This window comes from Diabrotica undecimpunctata, chromosome 10 (assembly GCF_040954645.1).
Source record: "Diabrotica undecimpunctata isolate CICGRU chromosome 10, icDiaUnde3, whole genome shotgun sequence".
Classification (NCBI taxonomy): domain Eukaryota; kingdom Metazoa; phylum Arthropoda; class Insecta; order Coleoptera; family Chrysomelidae; genus Diabrotica; species Diabrotica undecimpunctata.
In genome coordinates, this window is record NC_092812.1 from 32819129 (window position 1) to 32838462 (window position 19334).

The 19334-nt window shown below is 33.7% G+C and overlaps 1 protein-coding gene across 1 annotated transcript; it reads right to left on the bottom strand.

Moving 5' to 3' along the window:
* Positions 1-430: 430 nt before the first annotated feature.
* Positions 431-1345, bottom strand: LOC140451682 (uncharacterized). Its single transcript, XM_072545525.1, has one exon. It carries the CDS (start codon positions 1343-1345, stop codon positions 431-433), a length of 915 nt encoding a protein of 304 aa, XP_072401626.1.
* Positions 1346-19334: the final 17989 nt, after the last annotated feature.

Below are 19334 nucleotides of genomic sequence, written 5' to 3' on the forward strand. Positions count from 1 at the left end.
GTGTGAATGTCCCATCATGCGAAACCGGAATCCTAAGATGGTCCGTTGGGTTTCTCAAAAAGGGACATTACTCTATACAACTTCCACAAATAAAATAGAGATCATCCATTACTCCACAAGACTCATGAGCCCAATTTGAACATATTTTGCAGTTGTACCAGTCTTCACTACTCTCTGCGTACTTCTTTCCACATACAATGCAGTTTGAATCATCTGTGTGACGACTGTGATATTGCTAATATTTGCATTTCGAGCGCTGTGGTCCATAACTACAGTTCGTTTCACAGATTTAACCTTATTAGTAGGGATTGTGGATTGCAACGTCTCTAATTCATTTTTATACGGCGATTCTGTGAGTATCGTGGATTTCAGAGAATGTCTAGAAGAAGTCTTACCTTTCTTTTTCTGTGCCTTTGGTAGCGGACTAATATCAGTTGGATAGAAATGATTTGGCTACTCTGTATTTAGGTGACCTTAAAACAGACTGTTTTGAGGTTGAAGGAATCGGATTATCATACATTTCAACTTGATTTACGCCTTCGGTATGAGCCATCATTACGGGTAATTTATTGACCTGTGCTGTAGTTTCATTAAATGATTTAAAATACGAAACATCTAGGGGTTGCATTTTATGCGTACAGTGTGGTGGCAGGCATAATAAAATAATACCATTCTCGCGACAGAAGTTTATAACGTCTAAACTTTTTGTATGTGAACAATGGCCGTCCAAAATAATAAGAATTTTGCACTCCTTCGAAGGTCTGGTTTGTTGTGCAAAATATTTTATGAATTTAAAAAAAACATCACGATCCATCCATCCTTTGTCCTGTGGAAATGCCGGACTACCGTTAGGTGCATTGTCCATCAGCTCTGGTTTTATTTTCTTTCTGGGAAATATAAAAGCAGGCGCAACAAAATTGCCACTTGCACTCATAGCAACTACTATAGTGACATTAACTCCTCTTTCGGCACTTGTTAAACCTCCCACTTGCTTTTTACCCCTCTGAGCAAGAACTTTAGATAATTTTTGGACGGTGGTCACTCCGGTCATATCAATATTCCAGATTCTATCTGGAGTGAGGTGATGTTTATTATAAATACTTTCCAGGTTGTTGAAAAAACTTTGGACTGCATTCTTGTTGAATCTTGTAGCTCTAGCGTATGAGGTTGCTTCTGGTTTTCTCAGAGAAATATTTCTATGTCGACTTAAAAACCCATAAACCCACTTTTTAGAGGCCATTCGAGTATCTTTATTAAAATTGTTAGCAATATTATTGGCTTGGGCAAAGTCAAATGCCAGACAATGAAGTTCTTTATAAGTGATCCAAAAAAATCGCTTTTCCATTTCAAGAATATGATATCAAATTTCGTGTTCCTGTTCAACTGAGAATATTTGCCTAAACCGACCAAGATATTTGTCATTTTTATTCCGAACTTTTTGTACAGCTAGAATCATATTTTGAACGGACCAGTTTCCACGATCAGTTTTTCTTTTGTAATAGGAATTTGGATTTCTATTTGGCATCTGTAAAAGAAAAATATATCAGTGCCACTTACGAGATATAGAGTTCACTGAATAAAACATTTTTTAATGACACATTATCTTTACTTGGCTATAATCAAGGTTAGAATATTATGACCTCCTTGGGTATAATCTAATTACTGAACCCCTATTTATAAATGTTTTTAGAATGAATTACCGTTATATGTAAGAATTTATGAGTAATTAATGATTTAATTAGTTAAAAGTAGGCAGGTATAAGAAGAATATCTGTAGCCATATTTTAGTTCCTAAGATGGGACGTCCCGACTTAGGAAGTTTAACTTTGTCCCATCTTAAGAGATTTGCACCCATTTTGTAAAAATCTTAACCGATATTGAACAAAAGCTTTAGTGGCAAATACTTTACAGTGAAATGCAATGACTATAAACTCTGTTATTGACTAATAAAGTTAAGTTTCACAGATACTTACCATTAACGCTATATTCACTATAATGTTGTACGTAAATAAATTTAAAAAAATATGTAAACATTAACAACTTGTTCTGACGAACGCTACCGGTATGCTAGCCTCGTGTCGTTTACGTGACAATACGACTGAATGGCGAGCTTTCATTCTTCCAGTGCAGGTGTTGCCACTTGTTACAGATTTTCTAGAATTGCTAGTGTCCCTACTTGGGAACCGTCCCGTCTTAGGTAACTCTCCCCTACTAGTTAATAGATCAAAATTTGTCTTTTAGTTAAACTATTTTTATCCGTAATGCCCTATAACATCTCGTATGTAACTATACTTTCATTAATATTGATTACACTGTGTACTGCCCTTTTGGTCGTCGCCTTGTTTGTTACTTTTATATTAATATTTTCGTGATATCCTTTCTTTTCATTTAACGTACCACACGCTCCAATCGGACGAATAACAAAGGTGAAATTTCATATCTGCTTATTACTGAATTAATAATATTAATTAATAATAAATTAATATTTTTTGTTCTTTAAAGTTTGAAAAATCTTAATTTTTTCTTTAAAAATTTTGTTTAATGATTTTAATAATTTTCAAAATTTGGTTAATATAAAATAGAATTTATTCATCATTTACATTTTAATTATTATTTTGTATTTATGTTTAATTACTTCATTTTGATTATCATTATATTATAATAAAATGGTTTTAAAAAATCAAAAAGTGATGTCGGGATTTAGACATCTGTAATAAATGTATAAGGCGTTCTCATTTCTCGGTATAGCTGTCCAAACCTAATCGACTAAGAATATTATGGCAGCAGTAAAATTAGTCTGTGTATTTGAATTAAGCGCTTCACAAAAGCGGTCAACAATTTTATTGCTGTTGTTAAACCTTGACGAAGATTGACTATGCGACCTAACAGTAAAATTGTGGAATAATTTTTTCAATTTTTTAAATTAAATTTTTGTTTCCACATCTTGAGGGCCTCTGTATGTCGGGGGTACCTAGTAACTATATGTCGGGGAGACTGTACAATGGATACGGCTGTAGCTACGCCCCTGCACAGAGCTGAAAAAGACAATTATTCAAAGTTTAACACAAATCACAAAATACGCGGACGATCTAGCATTGGCAGCCCGTGACAAACAAAAGCTAGAAGAAACGCCTTAAAGCGGGCAACGGGGTGTATTGGAAATATCACTGACTACTGATAGACAAAAACCTGAGCAAAAAAAGGCCAAAATATACATACGGAACGGAAGTTATGTGTCTTACGAAAAGAGAAAAAAAACTAAGAATAATTAAAATAAAAATTATGGGAAGAATATACGACTCAAAAAAGACAACAAGGAGAATATAAAAGACTAATGAACCATGAAATAATAACCATAAACGAAGGGGAAGATCTAGTAAAATTTATTAAAGCACAACGACTTGGATGGTTTGGACACATACAAATACAAAGAAGAGAAGAAGACGCACTAATTAAGAAGATAGCAAACTGGAAACCAGTTATAAATAGACCAAGAGGAAGACCAAAATAAGATGAAAAGTAGGCGTACCTACCTACTAGAGGATAAAGCAAAGATGAAAATTGCAAACTGGAGAGAAATGATCACTGCGGCCTAATCCCCCGCGTTTAATGGATTAAAAGAGCTCACAGAATATTGAGCGATCTATACCTACTTTACCAAGAGTCATCGGTCCATAATATACAAATATGGATACCAAGAGTAAAGTAAAAATCTATAAGATATCCTTAAGACCTGTCTTTATATGACTGTAAAAGTCGTGAAGAAGTAAGAGCGGATATGTGACATCCAAGACGTAGTACGATGGGCAAGATACAGAAGAAGAGTATGGAGAGACCCTGTTATACGGGAAGAGGGAACAGAAGTTTATAAGAAAACCAACAAATATTATCAAAACTCTTTCGTGTTTACACAAGCCCCTAGTAACAGAACAACTTTCCTTATTTCTTTAGATTGCAAAAATATTTTTATTTTCTATAGGTTTCCTTGTAGACTCGCTAACAGACAATAAAACAAAGATTTGTCCAAATATCCGTCCCGATCAAATTTTATTTTGCAGAGATTACCTACCTAAAACAATTTTTTTCTACAAAAATTTACAACAAACATATCGTTTTTATAACATAAATAACAGATTTTTGCATTTCCTCTCTCTCTCACCACATACAAAAAAGACCCAAAAGTCCATACACATTATAAGCCGCAACGACTGTCTACTAGATTTAGTATGCGGATAACAGAAATACGATGAGATCCTTCGATTCGTTTTTAGTCTGAACATAGAATAACAGAACAACATGTGTTGGTTGTTCTCTGGTCTGAATCCACAGAAGCCTCAGTCGGTAGTCATTAGAACACAAATTAGTGGACGGACTAATGGTAACTTCAAATTTTTGAGAAAATATAAAACTAGAAATGTTTTATATAAAAATATTAGCACATTAATATAAATACTATTGTAAGAATAATATATTTTAAAAAGTCAATAAATTATTATGTATGCTGCTAGCGCCACCTATTAACGTATTAACAAAGTTGCGATGTAGATTTCATTTGCATTGTTGCCAAGCATATGTTTTTTATTTCTAACCACTACAAATTAAATCCAGGCTTTTTATTAAAAAATTATATAAATGGACAAAAATATACCAGTAGTATTTAGTGTACTAGAATCTTATGACTTCTGATCCTGACAAAATTTATAATACAGTAGACTCGCGATTATACGAGGTAATTGGGACCGTGACTACCTCGGATACCGAAAAAACTCGATTAACACTGAGATTGGTACTGATATAAAAATGTGTACCTACGCAAATAATGATTAATGTGTTTATTTTAATAACTAAAAACTAATATAAAAGTAGTATAAAAGATAAAAAAATTACCTTATTAATGCTACTATTTAAAAAAGTCTTTGATTGATTTTTGTTTCAACTTCATAACTTCATTCCTCTTTTTGAGGCGGCGATGTTACGCCAACGTTGAAAATAGAGGACGTCTAATGGTGTCGATTTTTCTTGTTGCTCGATGTCTGCGAGAGCTGCTTCAAGGGACTGCAATCCATCGGAATGAGAAATCTTTTGAGTTATCTCATCTGTATCTTCTTCTTCTTAAAGGGTGACGTTTAGAACTAGATTGGCAATTGCATCATGTGTCAGTTTCATTTCTTAATCTAGATTCATCCAATCGATGATGTCTTGGTTTCCGATTGTTGGTTCTACTTATAATTGATTGGCTAGGTTGGCTATAGAATCAACTTCACAATCATCAGTTTCATTTTGAACGTTTAGTTGTTGTCTGTCTAGTTGTTTTGTTGTCTATCTTAAATAATTTTTTCCACCATCTTAGGTAGGCATCAATGACTGGCACGAAGTCGTTAAAAAACCTGTCCTTAAAAGTGTTACAGTCCATCCATGCATTGCGCTGGTTGCTATAGATTGTAGGTAAGCAATTTATTTGGACATTTTTGAATGCCCTTGGATTTCTGGATTTTCCAATTAAAAGAGGTTTTAATTTTAATGAACCAGAATCATGATTGCTTTTTTTGTAACCTGGTGCAGGTCCTTAATTTTTAGCAGCTAGTGTTTTCGATGGAGGAATTTTAGAGTTAAGGCCTATCTCATTACAGTTAAATATTTGGTCTGGAATTAGTCCATCTTTAAGGATAATGTCTTGTATTTTTAAATAAAATGTTCCAATTTGAGTTGAGTCAGCAGAAAGTTTTTCGACGCAAATATTTAATTGTCGGATGCCATATTTTTTCTTCCATAAGTCAATCCATCCTTCACTAGCACAAAAGTTTTCTCCTCCATCCATAAACTTCTTCTGGAATTCAATAGCTTTTGCTTGGAGTATTGGACAACTTATCGGGTTGCCCAATCCTCTCATTTGTGAAAACCACAAGAACAACGCCTCAGAAGTTTGTTCATGGTCCCCTTTTTTCATAGTCTTCTGGGCCAATCCACTACCACCATTCACACTTCGGTTGACCCACTGTTCGATTTTAATCCGCTTACGCTTCCAATCTCCAACAGTTACTTCTCCGACACCTAAATCTGAAGCAACGTTCTTTATTGATTCACTCTTGTCCAACCTCTAAATGCATTCACTTTTGTTTCCAAAGATACAACTACTCTCTTCCGCTTCCACTACTCTCATATTGCACAAAAAGATGCTCTCTTACAGTCACAAAAATCAACTTATGAAACCGAAACTAATAAACTTGAAAAAATACACAAACCAGTACATACAAGGAAAAAATTTACCGTACAGTAACATAATTTCACGATCTGAACGACAACAAACAAATCGGTAGTTCAATTCACACTGATTGACATAGAAAGGAACAGGAAGTTGTAGACAAAACACGACACAGAAATTTCTGGAAATAAGGCGGTGGCCTATTTCTGAGAATACCGACTCGACATCAGCTTGACCTAAAGCATACCTTACACACAATTCTCTTCTTATCAATAATCCACAATTTTTAATGAATTGCCCATATAACAGCTATCGATATACTTGTGACCATCGACCCTTTTTTATTACTCGATATTGTGATAATGAGAAGAGACTGAGACAAGAAGTAGAAATGGTGTTGGGAGAAGAACAAATGGCATTTAGACCGGGAAGACAGACAAATGACAACATATATATCATTAGAAACCTAATAGAAAGAAGCATAGATACGGGAAAAAAACTAGTATTAGCATTCATAGACCTAAGAGCAGCATTTGACACGATAGAAAGACATATTATAGGGAAATGCTTGAGGAAAATTAACGTACCTAATGCATTGATAAAAATTATAGAAAGTACTTACAAAGAGGTAAAAGGAAGGGTACAAATAACAGGGGAAGATAGGAAGCATTTAATTGGAAGAGAGGTATTAAACAAGGAGACAGTCTCAGCCCTTTGCTATTCATAATAGTAATGAACGAATTGATAAGAAACACTAGAGTCAGAAGTAATCAACTACAGACAATAATAGGTTACCGCAGATTACAACCGGTAACAATAGAGTCCTTAATGTATGCAGACGACATAGTACTATTAGCAGATTCCGAGAATAAAATGCAGAAACTAATGGATATATGGGTAGAACAAATAGAAGAACTTAATATGGAGATAAACGAGGAAAAATGTAAGATAATGATAATCAGCGGCAAAGGAGATAAGGAAGATAATCAAATAAAGATAAAATGTAAAAACTCAGAATTGGAAATAGTAACAACTTACGAATACCTGGGAAGTATAATAACTAATGATGGAAAAATAGACTGGGAAATAACAAATAGAGCAAAGAAATCAAACAAGTTATATTATGCGTTAGCCCCAATAATGGGAAAAAGAGAACTTGCACGAGAAACAAGAATAAAAATATATAACACAATAGTGATACCGACTGTGCTCTATGCAAGTGAAAACTGGACAATTCTGGAAAAACATAAGAGCAGGATAAACGCAATGGAGATGAGACATCTAAGAAAGATAGTTGGAAAGACAAAATGGGATAGATTAAGCAACGAGACTATTAGGAGAATGGCCAACCAGGAACCGATAATGAACAAAATAGCAAAGAGACAAATGAACTGGTATGGGCATCTGATGAGGATGCAATCCAATAGAATAACAAGAAAAATTTATGAAGCAAAAAACATCGGAAAAAGAAAAAGAGGCAGACCAAGAAAAAAATGGATACAGCAAGTAGTAGAGGCGGGAAAACTTAAACAAAAATCACTCGAGGAATTGAAAATAATGGCAGGAAACAGAAAAGAATGGAAGAGGTGGGTAAATGGAAATTAAAATAGCTAGCCCAAATCCGACACCCTCATTAGGGAAAAAGGAAGGGGAGAAAGAAAGAAAGAAAGAAAGATATTGTGATTCAACAAGTACGATCATAAAAGTAAAACCGAGGGGTTTCGATCGAAATAATCGAGTCCACTGTACCCAGTTTTGACTACAAACTACAAATACTTGGTAAAATTGGCAACACCGTAATAAAAATTATAAGTGCTCCTCAGTTTACCGGGTTTGTTACAGTTTCCTTCTTTGGTAGTTTCCTATCTTTAGCATATATGGCGCACAGTAAGACTAAATACTAAATAATTAATAAAATAATAAAATATAATTTATTCTAAAAATTTCATTTGAATTTAATTATTATATAAACTAAATAAGAAATTTAAAGATAAAATTTGGGTACAGTTTGAAATTAATTTATTAACAACTAAAGTTATAATAACTTAAAATCCATACACTTCCAGCAAAACTTTTAGCCGTCGATGACAGGTAGCGATGGTAGTTAACATAAAAATAAGTTTAATAACAGAAAATGAACCGTTACATTTATTAAATCGATTTACCAAGAATCTGTATGCCGTAGGAAAAAATGTTTTAAATAAAAAATGTAGCTAAGATAATTTTAAACAAAAATGGTTATTAGCACTTTTTGTGTAGAATAAACCTTTTCTCTCAGAAACAACCCTTGAAGCGACCGTCGATTTTGAAGTTACGCGCGCGAAATCTATGTTCAATAAAATTTGTATTAGCTCGATGGTAAAACTTCGATATCTTTTGATCCAAGTGTGCTATCAACAAAAATCAAGATGCTGTTTAAAGGTAAAGAATGCAGCTTTCGTATGCAGTTTTTGTATTTTGCAGCAAATAAACTCAGTTTTTATAAAAATGTAAAATAGATAAACGTGGAGCGATTTTTGCCATTTTTTACGAATCTCGTAAGATCAATAAAATTGATCACTTTCATTGGCCATTCGTAGTAAAACTTCCTTTTTTAGAGATCAATCTACTTATCAAACTTATGACATAAAATTTTAATTTTGAGTTGTGGCAAATATGAGGCATTTGAAATATGAATAAAAACGCAGAATTCAATGTTTTACATTACAAGCGATAGCACTTCACGGTAAATTCCTATAAGATGACGGTTTTGTATGTAGTTTATAGCAGAAGTTTGGCTTTTTTGAAAAACGTACAATTGTAATTAAATAAAAGTTTAAAGCGTTTTAGATTGTTTGTTATGTGGAAGTTTAAATCCAACGTTTTTTAAGCATATTTTAGAAGCCTAACATTTGTTGGCAAAACTCAAAACTATAATTTCATGCTATAGGTTTTAAAGGTTAGGCTTGAGTACCTAATTCATAGTGGCCAGTCAATGAAAGGTATAAATTATATTGATCTCATAAAAATCATAAAAAATGGTAAAAATCGCGCTACGTTTATTTATTTAACAATTTTACAAAATCTGAGTTTATTTGCGGCAAAATACAAAAATTGCATGCGAAAGTTGAATTTTTTACCTTTAAAACGCATCTTGATTTTTATCGTTGGAACACTTGACCCGAAAGATATCGAATTTTTACCTTCGAGCTGATACAAATTTTATTGAACATTGATCTCGCGCGGGTAACTGGCATTCAAAATAAACGGTGGCTTCAGGCGTTGTTTGTGAAAGAATGGTTCATTCTTCACAAAAAGTGATAATAAACATTTTTGTTTAAATTATCTCAGCTGCAATTTTTATTTAAAACATTTGTTTCTACGGCGTACAGAAACTTGGTAAATCAATTTTTTTGCGATTTTACCCCTCTACGAGGGGGGTTTTAGGAGGAAGCCCGGGGGTAAAAGTAGTAAACCTTTTTGCATCTTTTGGGGATCCCAAAATTAATATTCTCGGCAAAATTTAGCTTCTTCGTATGATTTTTAGAGGTTGTAGCATGTATAAATTCCGTAAGTATAATCATCGAATATTCAAAGTACAAAATTTATCTGGTACGCTCCTGGGCTATATACACTCGCGATCATAAAATCCGGGTCATCTTGAAAATTTCAAGTTTCTTAAATATTTTTGCCTCTGGTGCAGTAATAACCTTTTTTTTGGCTAATGTATTTTTTATTTGTCATCAATGTTTGTTTTGAAAGAAAAAAAAATGGTTTTTATTGTTTTTATTGAAAAAAACAGAAAACAAATCAATTTGTTGATAAAACAGACATATGAAAAAAAATGGAAAATACAGAACGTGGTAAAAAATCAGTGAAATTTCAATGACCAATATCGTGTATTGCCTCCCCTTGCTCTAATAACCTCTTGCAGACGACGGGGCATACTCTCAATTTTTCTCCGGATTACATGTTGTGGTATGTTATTCCACTCTCTCACTAACAGATCCTTAAGCTCCTGTGCGTTGTTAGGAGGAGGTGTATGGGTTTGAATACGTTTTTTCAAATCGTCCCAGAGATGTTCGATGGGATTCAGATCCGGAGACCTAGCTGGCCAGGATACCCTCGTAATTCCAACTTCGCCCAAGTATTACATACTGATCCTGGCAACGTGCGCTCGCACGTTGTCCTGCATAAAAACGGCGTTTTCTCCAAGCCCTGCCATGTTGGGCATAACATGTTCTTCCGGAATCTCCGTAATGTACCTTCGTGCAGTTAGGGACCCATTTTCGATGAATGGTAATTCTGTGTGAAAGTCGGAAGATATACCTCCCCAAGCCATGACCGAGCCTCCACCAAATGGCATTCTTGGAGCAATGCAAGCTTGTGAAAATCGTTCACCGGTTCTCCTCCAAACTCTTACACGTCCATCGGATCCAGTTAGGCAGAAACGGGATTCATCTGAGAATAACACTTTGCTACAATCGTTAATTCCCCAATGCGCGTATTGTCGAGCAAAAGCTAGTCGTGCAACTCGAGGCTCCCGGCGAAGTGGCGGTCCTCTAGCCATTACCCGAGAAGATAGTCAAAAAGAACGAAGTCTTCTTCTGACTGTTGCAACACTAGAATTGCGATTTCGTACTTCCTGTAGACGATTTCGAAGCATAATCGCAGTTGAGGTCCGGTTTCGTAAAGCCTGAAACACAAGGAAACGGTCATCTAGTGCCTTGGTCGTTCTTCTTCGTCCCGAGCCAGGTCGTCTGGTTAGCAAACTTGCCTCCTGAAAGCGTTGAAGCACTCGTTGAATCGTAGAAAGGCTTACGCCAACAGTTCTTGCGACTTGCCGTTGAGTGTGACCGTCTTCCACAAGAGCAACAATTTGTGCCGTTTCCACAACAGTCAAAGGCATTTTTGTCAAAAAATAAACACTAATAATGACACTAATAAACACTAATGGTGGCAATAATAAACGTTTGTCCGTTCATTTTGGGAAGTGTGCACTTTACCGCGAAATCGGCACTATTGGAATTCTTTGTTACAAAGGAAACCGCAACAATTCTCAGAAACATGCATTAGTTTGTATTTGTGTTATTATTATTTACGATAAAGCTCGTTAAAAATGAAATATCGGTGATTTTCAAGGTGACCCGGATTTTATGATCGCGAGTGTATAAATATTTCGTGTTTCTGTTTGCATTCCACATTCCAAATTCAAAATATGATTATATTTGGTTCATATTACGTATTAGTACTACAGTTTTAAAAGCTGGGAATGATCAAGGTCACTTACGATGCGATGTGAAGCGTGTTTAAGATGAATTTCGGTTCGCTTTCGCTAGTCTCTTGGATTGATACGAGGGGTAGGACGCAACACGTGATGCTACGGTTTTGTGGGACTGTACAAAGTATAGCAACGGGGACTGATGTAGTAGACGGGTAGACAGAATTGGACGATATTCACGATTTTCTGTTATCCCGATACTAAATCTTGTAAATTCTGAACTCTTACTTTGTATCACAGATCTTGGTATTTTATTTGGTAAATGGAATGTGAAAATTGCCTTGTTAATGGAGCCGAACTGAATTTTCTGGCAAAGGAAAACACCGAAGATTGTGACGAAATGAATGGATTTTGATCTCATTTTTTGGGCACTCATCATACTCTTGGTCTAGTGCCTCATACAACATGTCTTTTCCACCATCTTCTTTTTCTTCCGTTGGAGCTTGGATGTTAATAATGCTAACATTAGCGAACTTCCCTTTAAGTCTTATTCGAAATATTCTATGATCAATAGCTTTGAAATCAATTACACTATGTTTGATCTTGCTGCTTACAATAAATCTGGTATCAAATGCGTGTCGGGTAGGATGTCTACTGTAGTAAACATTGCAGTTATTTTTTTCCAGGATGCTTGAGCTAGTCCACCTCATTTCCTGTAAAGCAATGATATCTGCTTTGGCTTTATTCATTTCTTGTATGAGCAGAGCCGTGGCTTCAGGCTGATAAAGGCTTCTTACGTTCCACGTGCAAATTTTTAAATCATTATCCTTATTTTGTTTGCGAGTTCGTCGTAGGTTAGGCAGTCCGGTTTCTTTCTTTATAGCTCTCATAACAAAAGGTTTTTTACATGGTTGGGTAGTTAGCCCAATGCTAAACCCCGCTTTTAGGAGGGCCATTTCACCCGCTTTCGTCAGTTCCCGACCCAACTTTCCACCCGGGTTGGATACCGGATCTCCAGTTGGGTTGCTCGGTTTACAGGGGACACCTTCGTGAAGGTGAGAGTCGGATTTGAGTAGAAGATAAATAATAAATAATTGGAGTAAACTGGAATCAACTTCATGTTTTCGCATTCTACCCCTTTATTCCATCCAACACTAAAGATATAGTTTTTAAAAATTTTTTAGCTAAAATATGTCTATTAAAATTTCATAAATTTATTTTATTAGTTCGAGCATCTCCAAAACTGTTTTTTAAATATGAGAACCATTGTATTTACCAAAAGAACGTAAGAAAACATTCCCATACTTCCAATGACTATAAACTTTTCGAAAGATAAAAATTTATAATAAACTATTCTCTGTGACTCTTTAAAATGTATTGCAAACGCTCTGTATAAAAGACAAGTGCTAACTGGCCGTAGATGGAGACAGGAAATTGAAATGTCCCTCGTCTTTTCGGTTCGAGGTTCTCATTTTTGATCGCACTAATCGATCTATTTCTCCTTTGACCTTTGATTTTTACCATGTGTGTCTCATTTAGCAGGGGAAATTGAACTGAGACTTTGACATGTAAATGCAGTGACTCAAACAAATATTCTGAAAATTCATATGCGGAATCTACGAAAAAATACGTCTAGAAAACGACAAATAATCACCAAGAAATTTATAATTGAAGCAGTGTTCTGTACGTACGGCTTTCTTGAGTGTTCAGTGATGTATTTAAAACTTAAAGGTAATAAAGTGAAACTTCTCCATAACGGACACCAACAAAAAAAATTGTCCGTTGTGTAGAGTTGTCCGTTGTGTAAAATTATCGCCTAATCATTAAAATAAAAAAGAGGTTTCGATTTGCTTGATCTGTAATTATACATTTTCGTACATACACTACTCAACAATTGAAGTGGATAATTTTAAAATTCCTAAACTTAACATATAAAACTATTTTTTAAATAATTGCCTGTACTATACTCTATATGCTATCTTTATTGCCAATATTTTTTGCATCTGGTTCTTTTTCCCTATTCTTATCGGCCCTTATCTCGTACAAAGAGAGACATGTTGTTCCAAACATGAATATATCATTCGTATAAAAGTGCTTGGATTGGCTTTACCAGTTGTCAATAAGTCAAGAAATCTGTTTATCACAAAAACATTATGCCGTAAAGGTGTTTAGAACTAGTGCAGCTCGAGCAATTAGTTCGTTGGATTCAATAAGGTATAACTCAACAAGAAGTTGCTATGAGGCTAAATGTGTCACAAAGTGTGATAAGTCGTGCATGCAATCGGTATGTAGCAACTGAATCTGCAACATACAGGCATGGAGGAGGAAGAGAACGATCTACAACTCGTCGGCAAGACCGTTTTGTAGTTCTGACGGCAAGAAGAAACCCAACATTCACGGCTTCCAGAATTAACAGTATCTTCAGGCATGCTACTGGACGAGCGATTTCCAGTCAAACTGTCAGAAGACGGTTACATGCATCCAATTTAAGGGCTAGACGGCGCGCTACCCATCCACGACTAACTAGGGAGCAGCGTGCATGCAGATATCGCTGGGCGATAGAACACTATCAGTGAAATTTCGAAATTTGGAGGAATTGTCTCTTTACTGACGAGTCCAGATTTCGTTTGTATACGTATGATGGCCGAATATTGGTGTGGGGGGAAAGAGTACAGCGTTACATGAGAATTTGAGAGTCCCAACCACTCTTTTTGGAGGTGGATCCGTTTGCGTGTGGGGAGGCATATGTTTTGATGGTCGCACGGACTTAGTCGTCTTAATTAATGAGACAATGACTGCTACATGATATCAAGACAGAGTCATAGTACCAATAGTTGTTCCATTTTTTGGTGCAATAGGCGAACAATTTGTTCGGATTGATGATAATGCTCGCCCTCACCGTGCGAAAAATGTCAACGAGTGTATAGAAGCTCATGGCATTACAAGAATGGAGTGGCCAACGTGTTCACCTGATATGAATTGTATTGAACATGTTTGGGCCGAAATGTCTAGGCAACAAAACAGGCTCCTTCAACCGCAACAAACCTTAGATCAGTTGGCCAATACATTACGCGCGATTTGGGAACGTATACCGCAGCAGTTCATCAATAATTTAATAAGAGGTCTTCCAAATAGAGTTAGAGCACTAAGGCGACATAGAGGTGGACCCACACACTATTAATTTTTCTTTTCGGGATATTAGAAATTGAGCAGAAATAGAAATTTTAGGTTGATAATTTTACAATTTTTGTTTATTTTCTATTTTTTTTTTCTTAAAGAATTTCTTTCTTTCGGTTCATCTGTATGAAAATATGAAGTAAAAATAAATCTTTTTTTATATCACTCCATTTTTCTATTTGACCTTATAAACAAAAAATAAAATACACATTTTCATAATATCCACTTCAATTGTTGAGAAGTGTATTTGCACAAGCATATACACAATTAAAACAAATAAAATACTTATATAAAAAAAGGTAGGTATTACTTCTTTTACGTAGGTATCTCTTCTTAACACAACTAGCTAAGTATACTTCAGGTTTTTCCTTTAATAGGGCTGCATCAATCTCTACGTAGTTAAAAAAAATTTTCAACTCTATGACTTTCGCAAAAGGTTGACAATGGCAAATCATCTTCCAGGTCTTGTATCTCCAGATTTTCCACAATATCTTGTCCATTACTATTGTTTTTTAAACAACCGCACGTTACGAAACACTTTTCAATTGTTTTGGTTGAAACGTCTTTCCATGCTGCCACAATCCCAATTAAAGCATTAGCAATCGTTATGGACTTCTCCACTGCCGTTGATCAAGAACATTCCATATACATTCTTCTCATCAAAAACTTTCCATACAGGGATTTAAAATTTTATTCATCTGCCATTTATTCGCAATTATCCGTTTCGATCAAGTGTACAAAGGATACCCCCCTACGCTAAATGCCCTCATTCTCAGAATTCAATGTTTAATATTTTTACGTTCTGTTTAATTAAAAATAAGACTCGCGCAATTTTAAGCCGCCACCGCCGCTCTCCAGCCCCCTCCTAAAAAATGTCATTTTTTCGTTTTCTTTTTGTTTTTGGTGGGTTGCAATCCATTTAAAAATTTTGAAAAAAATACGCATATACCTGAGGCTTTTATAAAACTTATATATTCTTTATAGACTTATGGGTTGAGTATGCGTAACCTAAAAATGCATTTTTTTTTTTTCGAAAAAAGTGTATGACTTAATTATTAATTACTGGTCCATAGCGTTAAACTCCAACCTGGAGGGCCAGGTGATTTTCCTTCAGGGTCTTCTTCCCCTAGACTAATTGTCATCCAAGACTATAGAGCTCAATCTACACTTATATTTTTGAATCTGTTCTTCAGCTCCTTAATAAAACATTGTGACCTAATTGTATTGCTCTGCTTTTTGACATACTCTTCGTCTGTAAACCTCGACAGAGCCCTTACAAGACAGGGCTATCACCCAGAGCCAGTTAAGCCTTGAACAGTAAATGATGATTTCTCAGTGGGATATTTCCGTGATGATCTGAAAAATGCAAAAATAATTCCAGGTTACAAAAGGGAATGAAAGATAAGCTGTTAACAAGTTACAAGTTAGCATTATCACTGCTAACGTGAAATGACCGGTCCATAAGTTGGCAATTTATTATAATCTTTTACATATTATAGCTTATAGCTACCTAAAAACAAAACTGATTTCTGAATTGTATTTTGATCAATAAAAAGCATTTGACTTGGTCAACCATACATTGTTTTAGAAAAGCTGGAGAATTTTGCTATAGGAGATACAGCAGGAGAGCCGTTGAGTTTGATAAGATCCTACTTGAACAATCGACAAAGTTTGAGTATATTTGATAAAAGGCTTAAATCTACTTACTTACCAGAAAAACGTTAATTAAGGAAGATAATCCGCAAGGATCGATATTAACGTCTCTTAGTTTCTCTTCCTGCTATTCTTAGTAATTCAAACGAACAATTTATTCAATCTGCCGACAATACATCAGTTGTTGTTACTGGGTTTAACATAAAATGAATATGCATCTACTATGAGTATAGAGCGTATAAAAAATTATTATATAATATAAAAAATATAAATGAGCTACATAGATTTAGAAATTCAGACATATTCTTCGTAAATCACGAGATGTTCTAGAGTTTTATCTGTAATAGGAATAGTAATAGTTACTCAAATGTGTTCAGTAAAAGTTTTTTTTGTAACTATAGCAATTATGCATATAGAAAGTTTACATCAATAAAGATATTATTATTATTGTCAACAAGATACTTTATGACAGGATTATTTTGAATTCGACCGTATCATACACGTGCTCACAAAAAGCTGGCCCCGTCTGTAGTGATTATGTATTCAGAGGGAGGTGTAAAAACATGTTTCATAAAAACACTTCGATTTTCTCTAATACGTGCCAAAGGTTTCTAATGGACGTTTGATGAAATTAGTTGTTGGTCTTTATCTCTAGAACTTCCGCCATGTCTGATTCTGCAATTTATTTTGAAAGTGTATACTTTTACTCCAGAACAGGATAAAAAGCACAAAGCTTTTAGTCGGACATCCTCAGAATTTTTCTATTCTACTACAAACTTTTTATTTTATTTACGTCTATTCGTTTTGTATTTACTTTAATCATTATTTAATATTAGGATACAAAAGTAAAATTTACAAATTTTGTTACGAACGGATGTATTGAAAAAAAATATTATCAAAACAAAATTGACACATTTTCCCGTTTTTTTATATTATTTGCGAATTACGTTAGGTAAACGATCTTTATACGCCTGTAACTCGCATAATTGGATTATTGCAACCAATCAGCAAACTGCAGGGATCCTTATTAAAATTTTGTTGGTAAAAAACTTTCCTTTTATTTGTAGTTATGATCTGTTGAACCGCATCTGGTGGCTTTTGTGCACGAGATTTATGCGTCGCAGTGACCAAGTGTTGATCAACTTGAAACTTTTTTTCACATACAATCTGAAAATTGGAAATAAAAAAGTTAACTAATAAACTTGCAGTAACCCTAATCCTAATTTAATTAGTTTTCACCTCTATTAAAATTTTATATACAAGAACTTAAGACAAAGGGCGATTTTCTTAATCAATTTAAAACGGACAAAAAACAGTAATCAAGCACACTACATGTTACAATTTTATAAAACTTGTTTTTGGAAGTATCTCCTATATAAACTATTTTTTGAGTTTTGATCGTAGAATTTTTCTTCAAAAATATTGAAATGGTTTTAGTGAAATCTCACATTTTTATAGTAAAAAAAATACGCATTAATTTATGACGAAAAAGTCAGTGTCAAAACCATGTTTACACCTTTGCTAAAACTAATTTAAAAATCAGTGCATTAAAATAAATAAGATTTTAATAATGAATGACAGTCCTATTCTAAAACTTACATTTTACCATAAAATTATATTTAGCTTATATTTTTAGAAAAATATTTAAAAATTAAAACAATAATTGAATTAAACATAATACTTACCGGTTTGTTACAAACCGTGCAAAATATATGGTTGTCATCAATGATTTTGAACTCTGGTTTACTATTAATCCACTTTTTTAGAAGAATTGATTTATTTGTACTTTGTTTTGGAATTTTCAGACACTCATATTGTCATATTATGCTAATACCAATAAGAGGTATTTCCGAGGGATATTTTTAAATACCTCACTAAACTGCATTACTTGCATTCTTAGATATTTGTCTAGATTGTGGTATACCTGAAAATATTGTAACGATAAATATATGATTCATATTAAACTGTAAACATATTATTTCTAATTCCATTCTATTCTAGTAATTTCGCCGCTCAGCTGAAAAACCTGTTTGCCAACCTGAATTTTCGAGAGGGTCGCCGTCCGAAATCGAAGGGATTCTCGATTAACTGTATTTTATGTTTAATGAGGAAAGTTTGTCTAAAACAGTCAGTTCTAATCTGAAGATAATATCGCGTCGAATTTTCAAAATGTAACGCGCGTATTGTAATAAATGTAAATAAATTATATAATTATTAGTGTAAAATAAATTAGTTATATTGTACAAAGACTTTAAATAAACTAGGTGTTAAAACATTTTTATAATAAATAAAGACAATAAATTAGATTTAATAAAAATACTACAATATGCACTTTTAATAAATGCATATTTATACAATTTATCCAAAATATGCAAATATACATTTTGCATATTTCCCGATCTCTCTCTCTCTCTCTCTCTCTCTCTCTCTCTCTATGTATATATATATATATATATATATATATATATATATATATATATATATATATATATATATATATATATATATATATATATATATATATATATATAAATACGTTCAAATTATCGGGTAAAGTGGTCTGTAATAAAAATCTTTCTTTTTTCTAAATTACTCAATATTTCGCCATTTATTTAAAAGCTTCCTCAGGAGTAAACTAAAAACAATTTGAACATTACAAAAAATGGCGTACAAATACATTTTAAAACACTCACAGAATTTAAAAGATTTCGCAAATAAAAACTGACATTGAAGTATTTGAAATATTGAATGTCAAGATTAAATTGTCTTAAGCACGTTCGTTATAGCTATACGATAAAAAATTAAAATTATTTCAAATGTAAAAATAAAAATAACAATAAAAGAAAAGTTAGAAGAATAATATTTATTTGATGAATACGTTCAAATTATCGGGTAAAGTGGTCTGTAATAAAAATCTTTCTTTTTTCTAAATTACTCAATATTTCGCCATTTATTTAAAAGCTTCCTCAGGAGTAAACTAAAAACAATTTGAACATTACAAAAAATGGCGTACAAATACATTTTAAAACACTCACAGAATTTAAAAGATTTCGCAAATAAAAACTGACATTGAAGTATTTGAAATGTTGAATGTCAAGATTA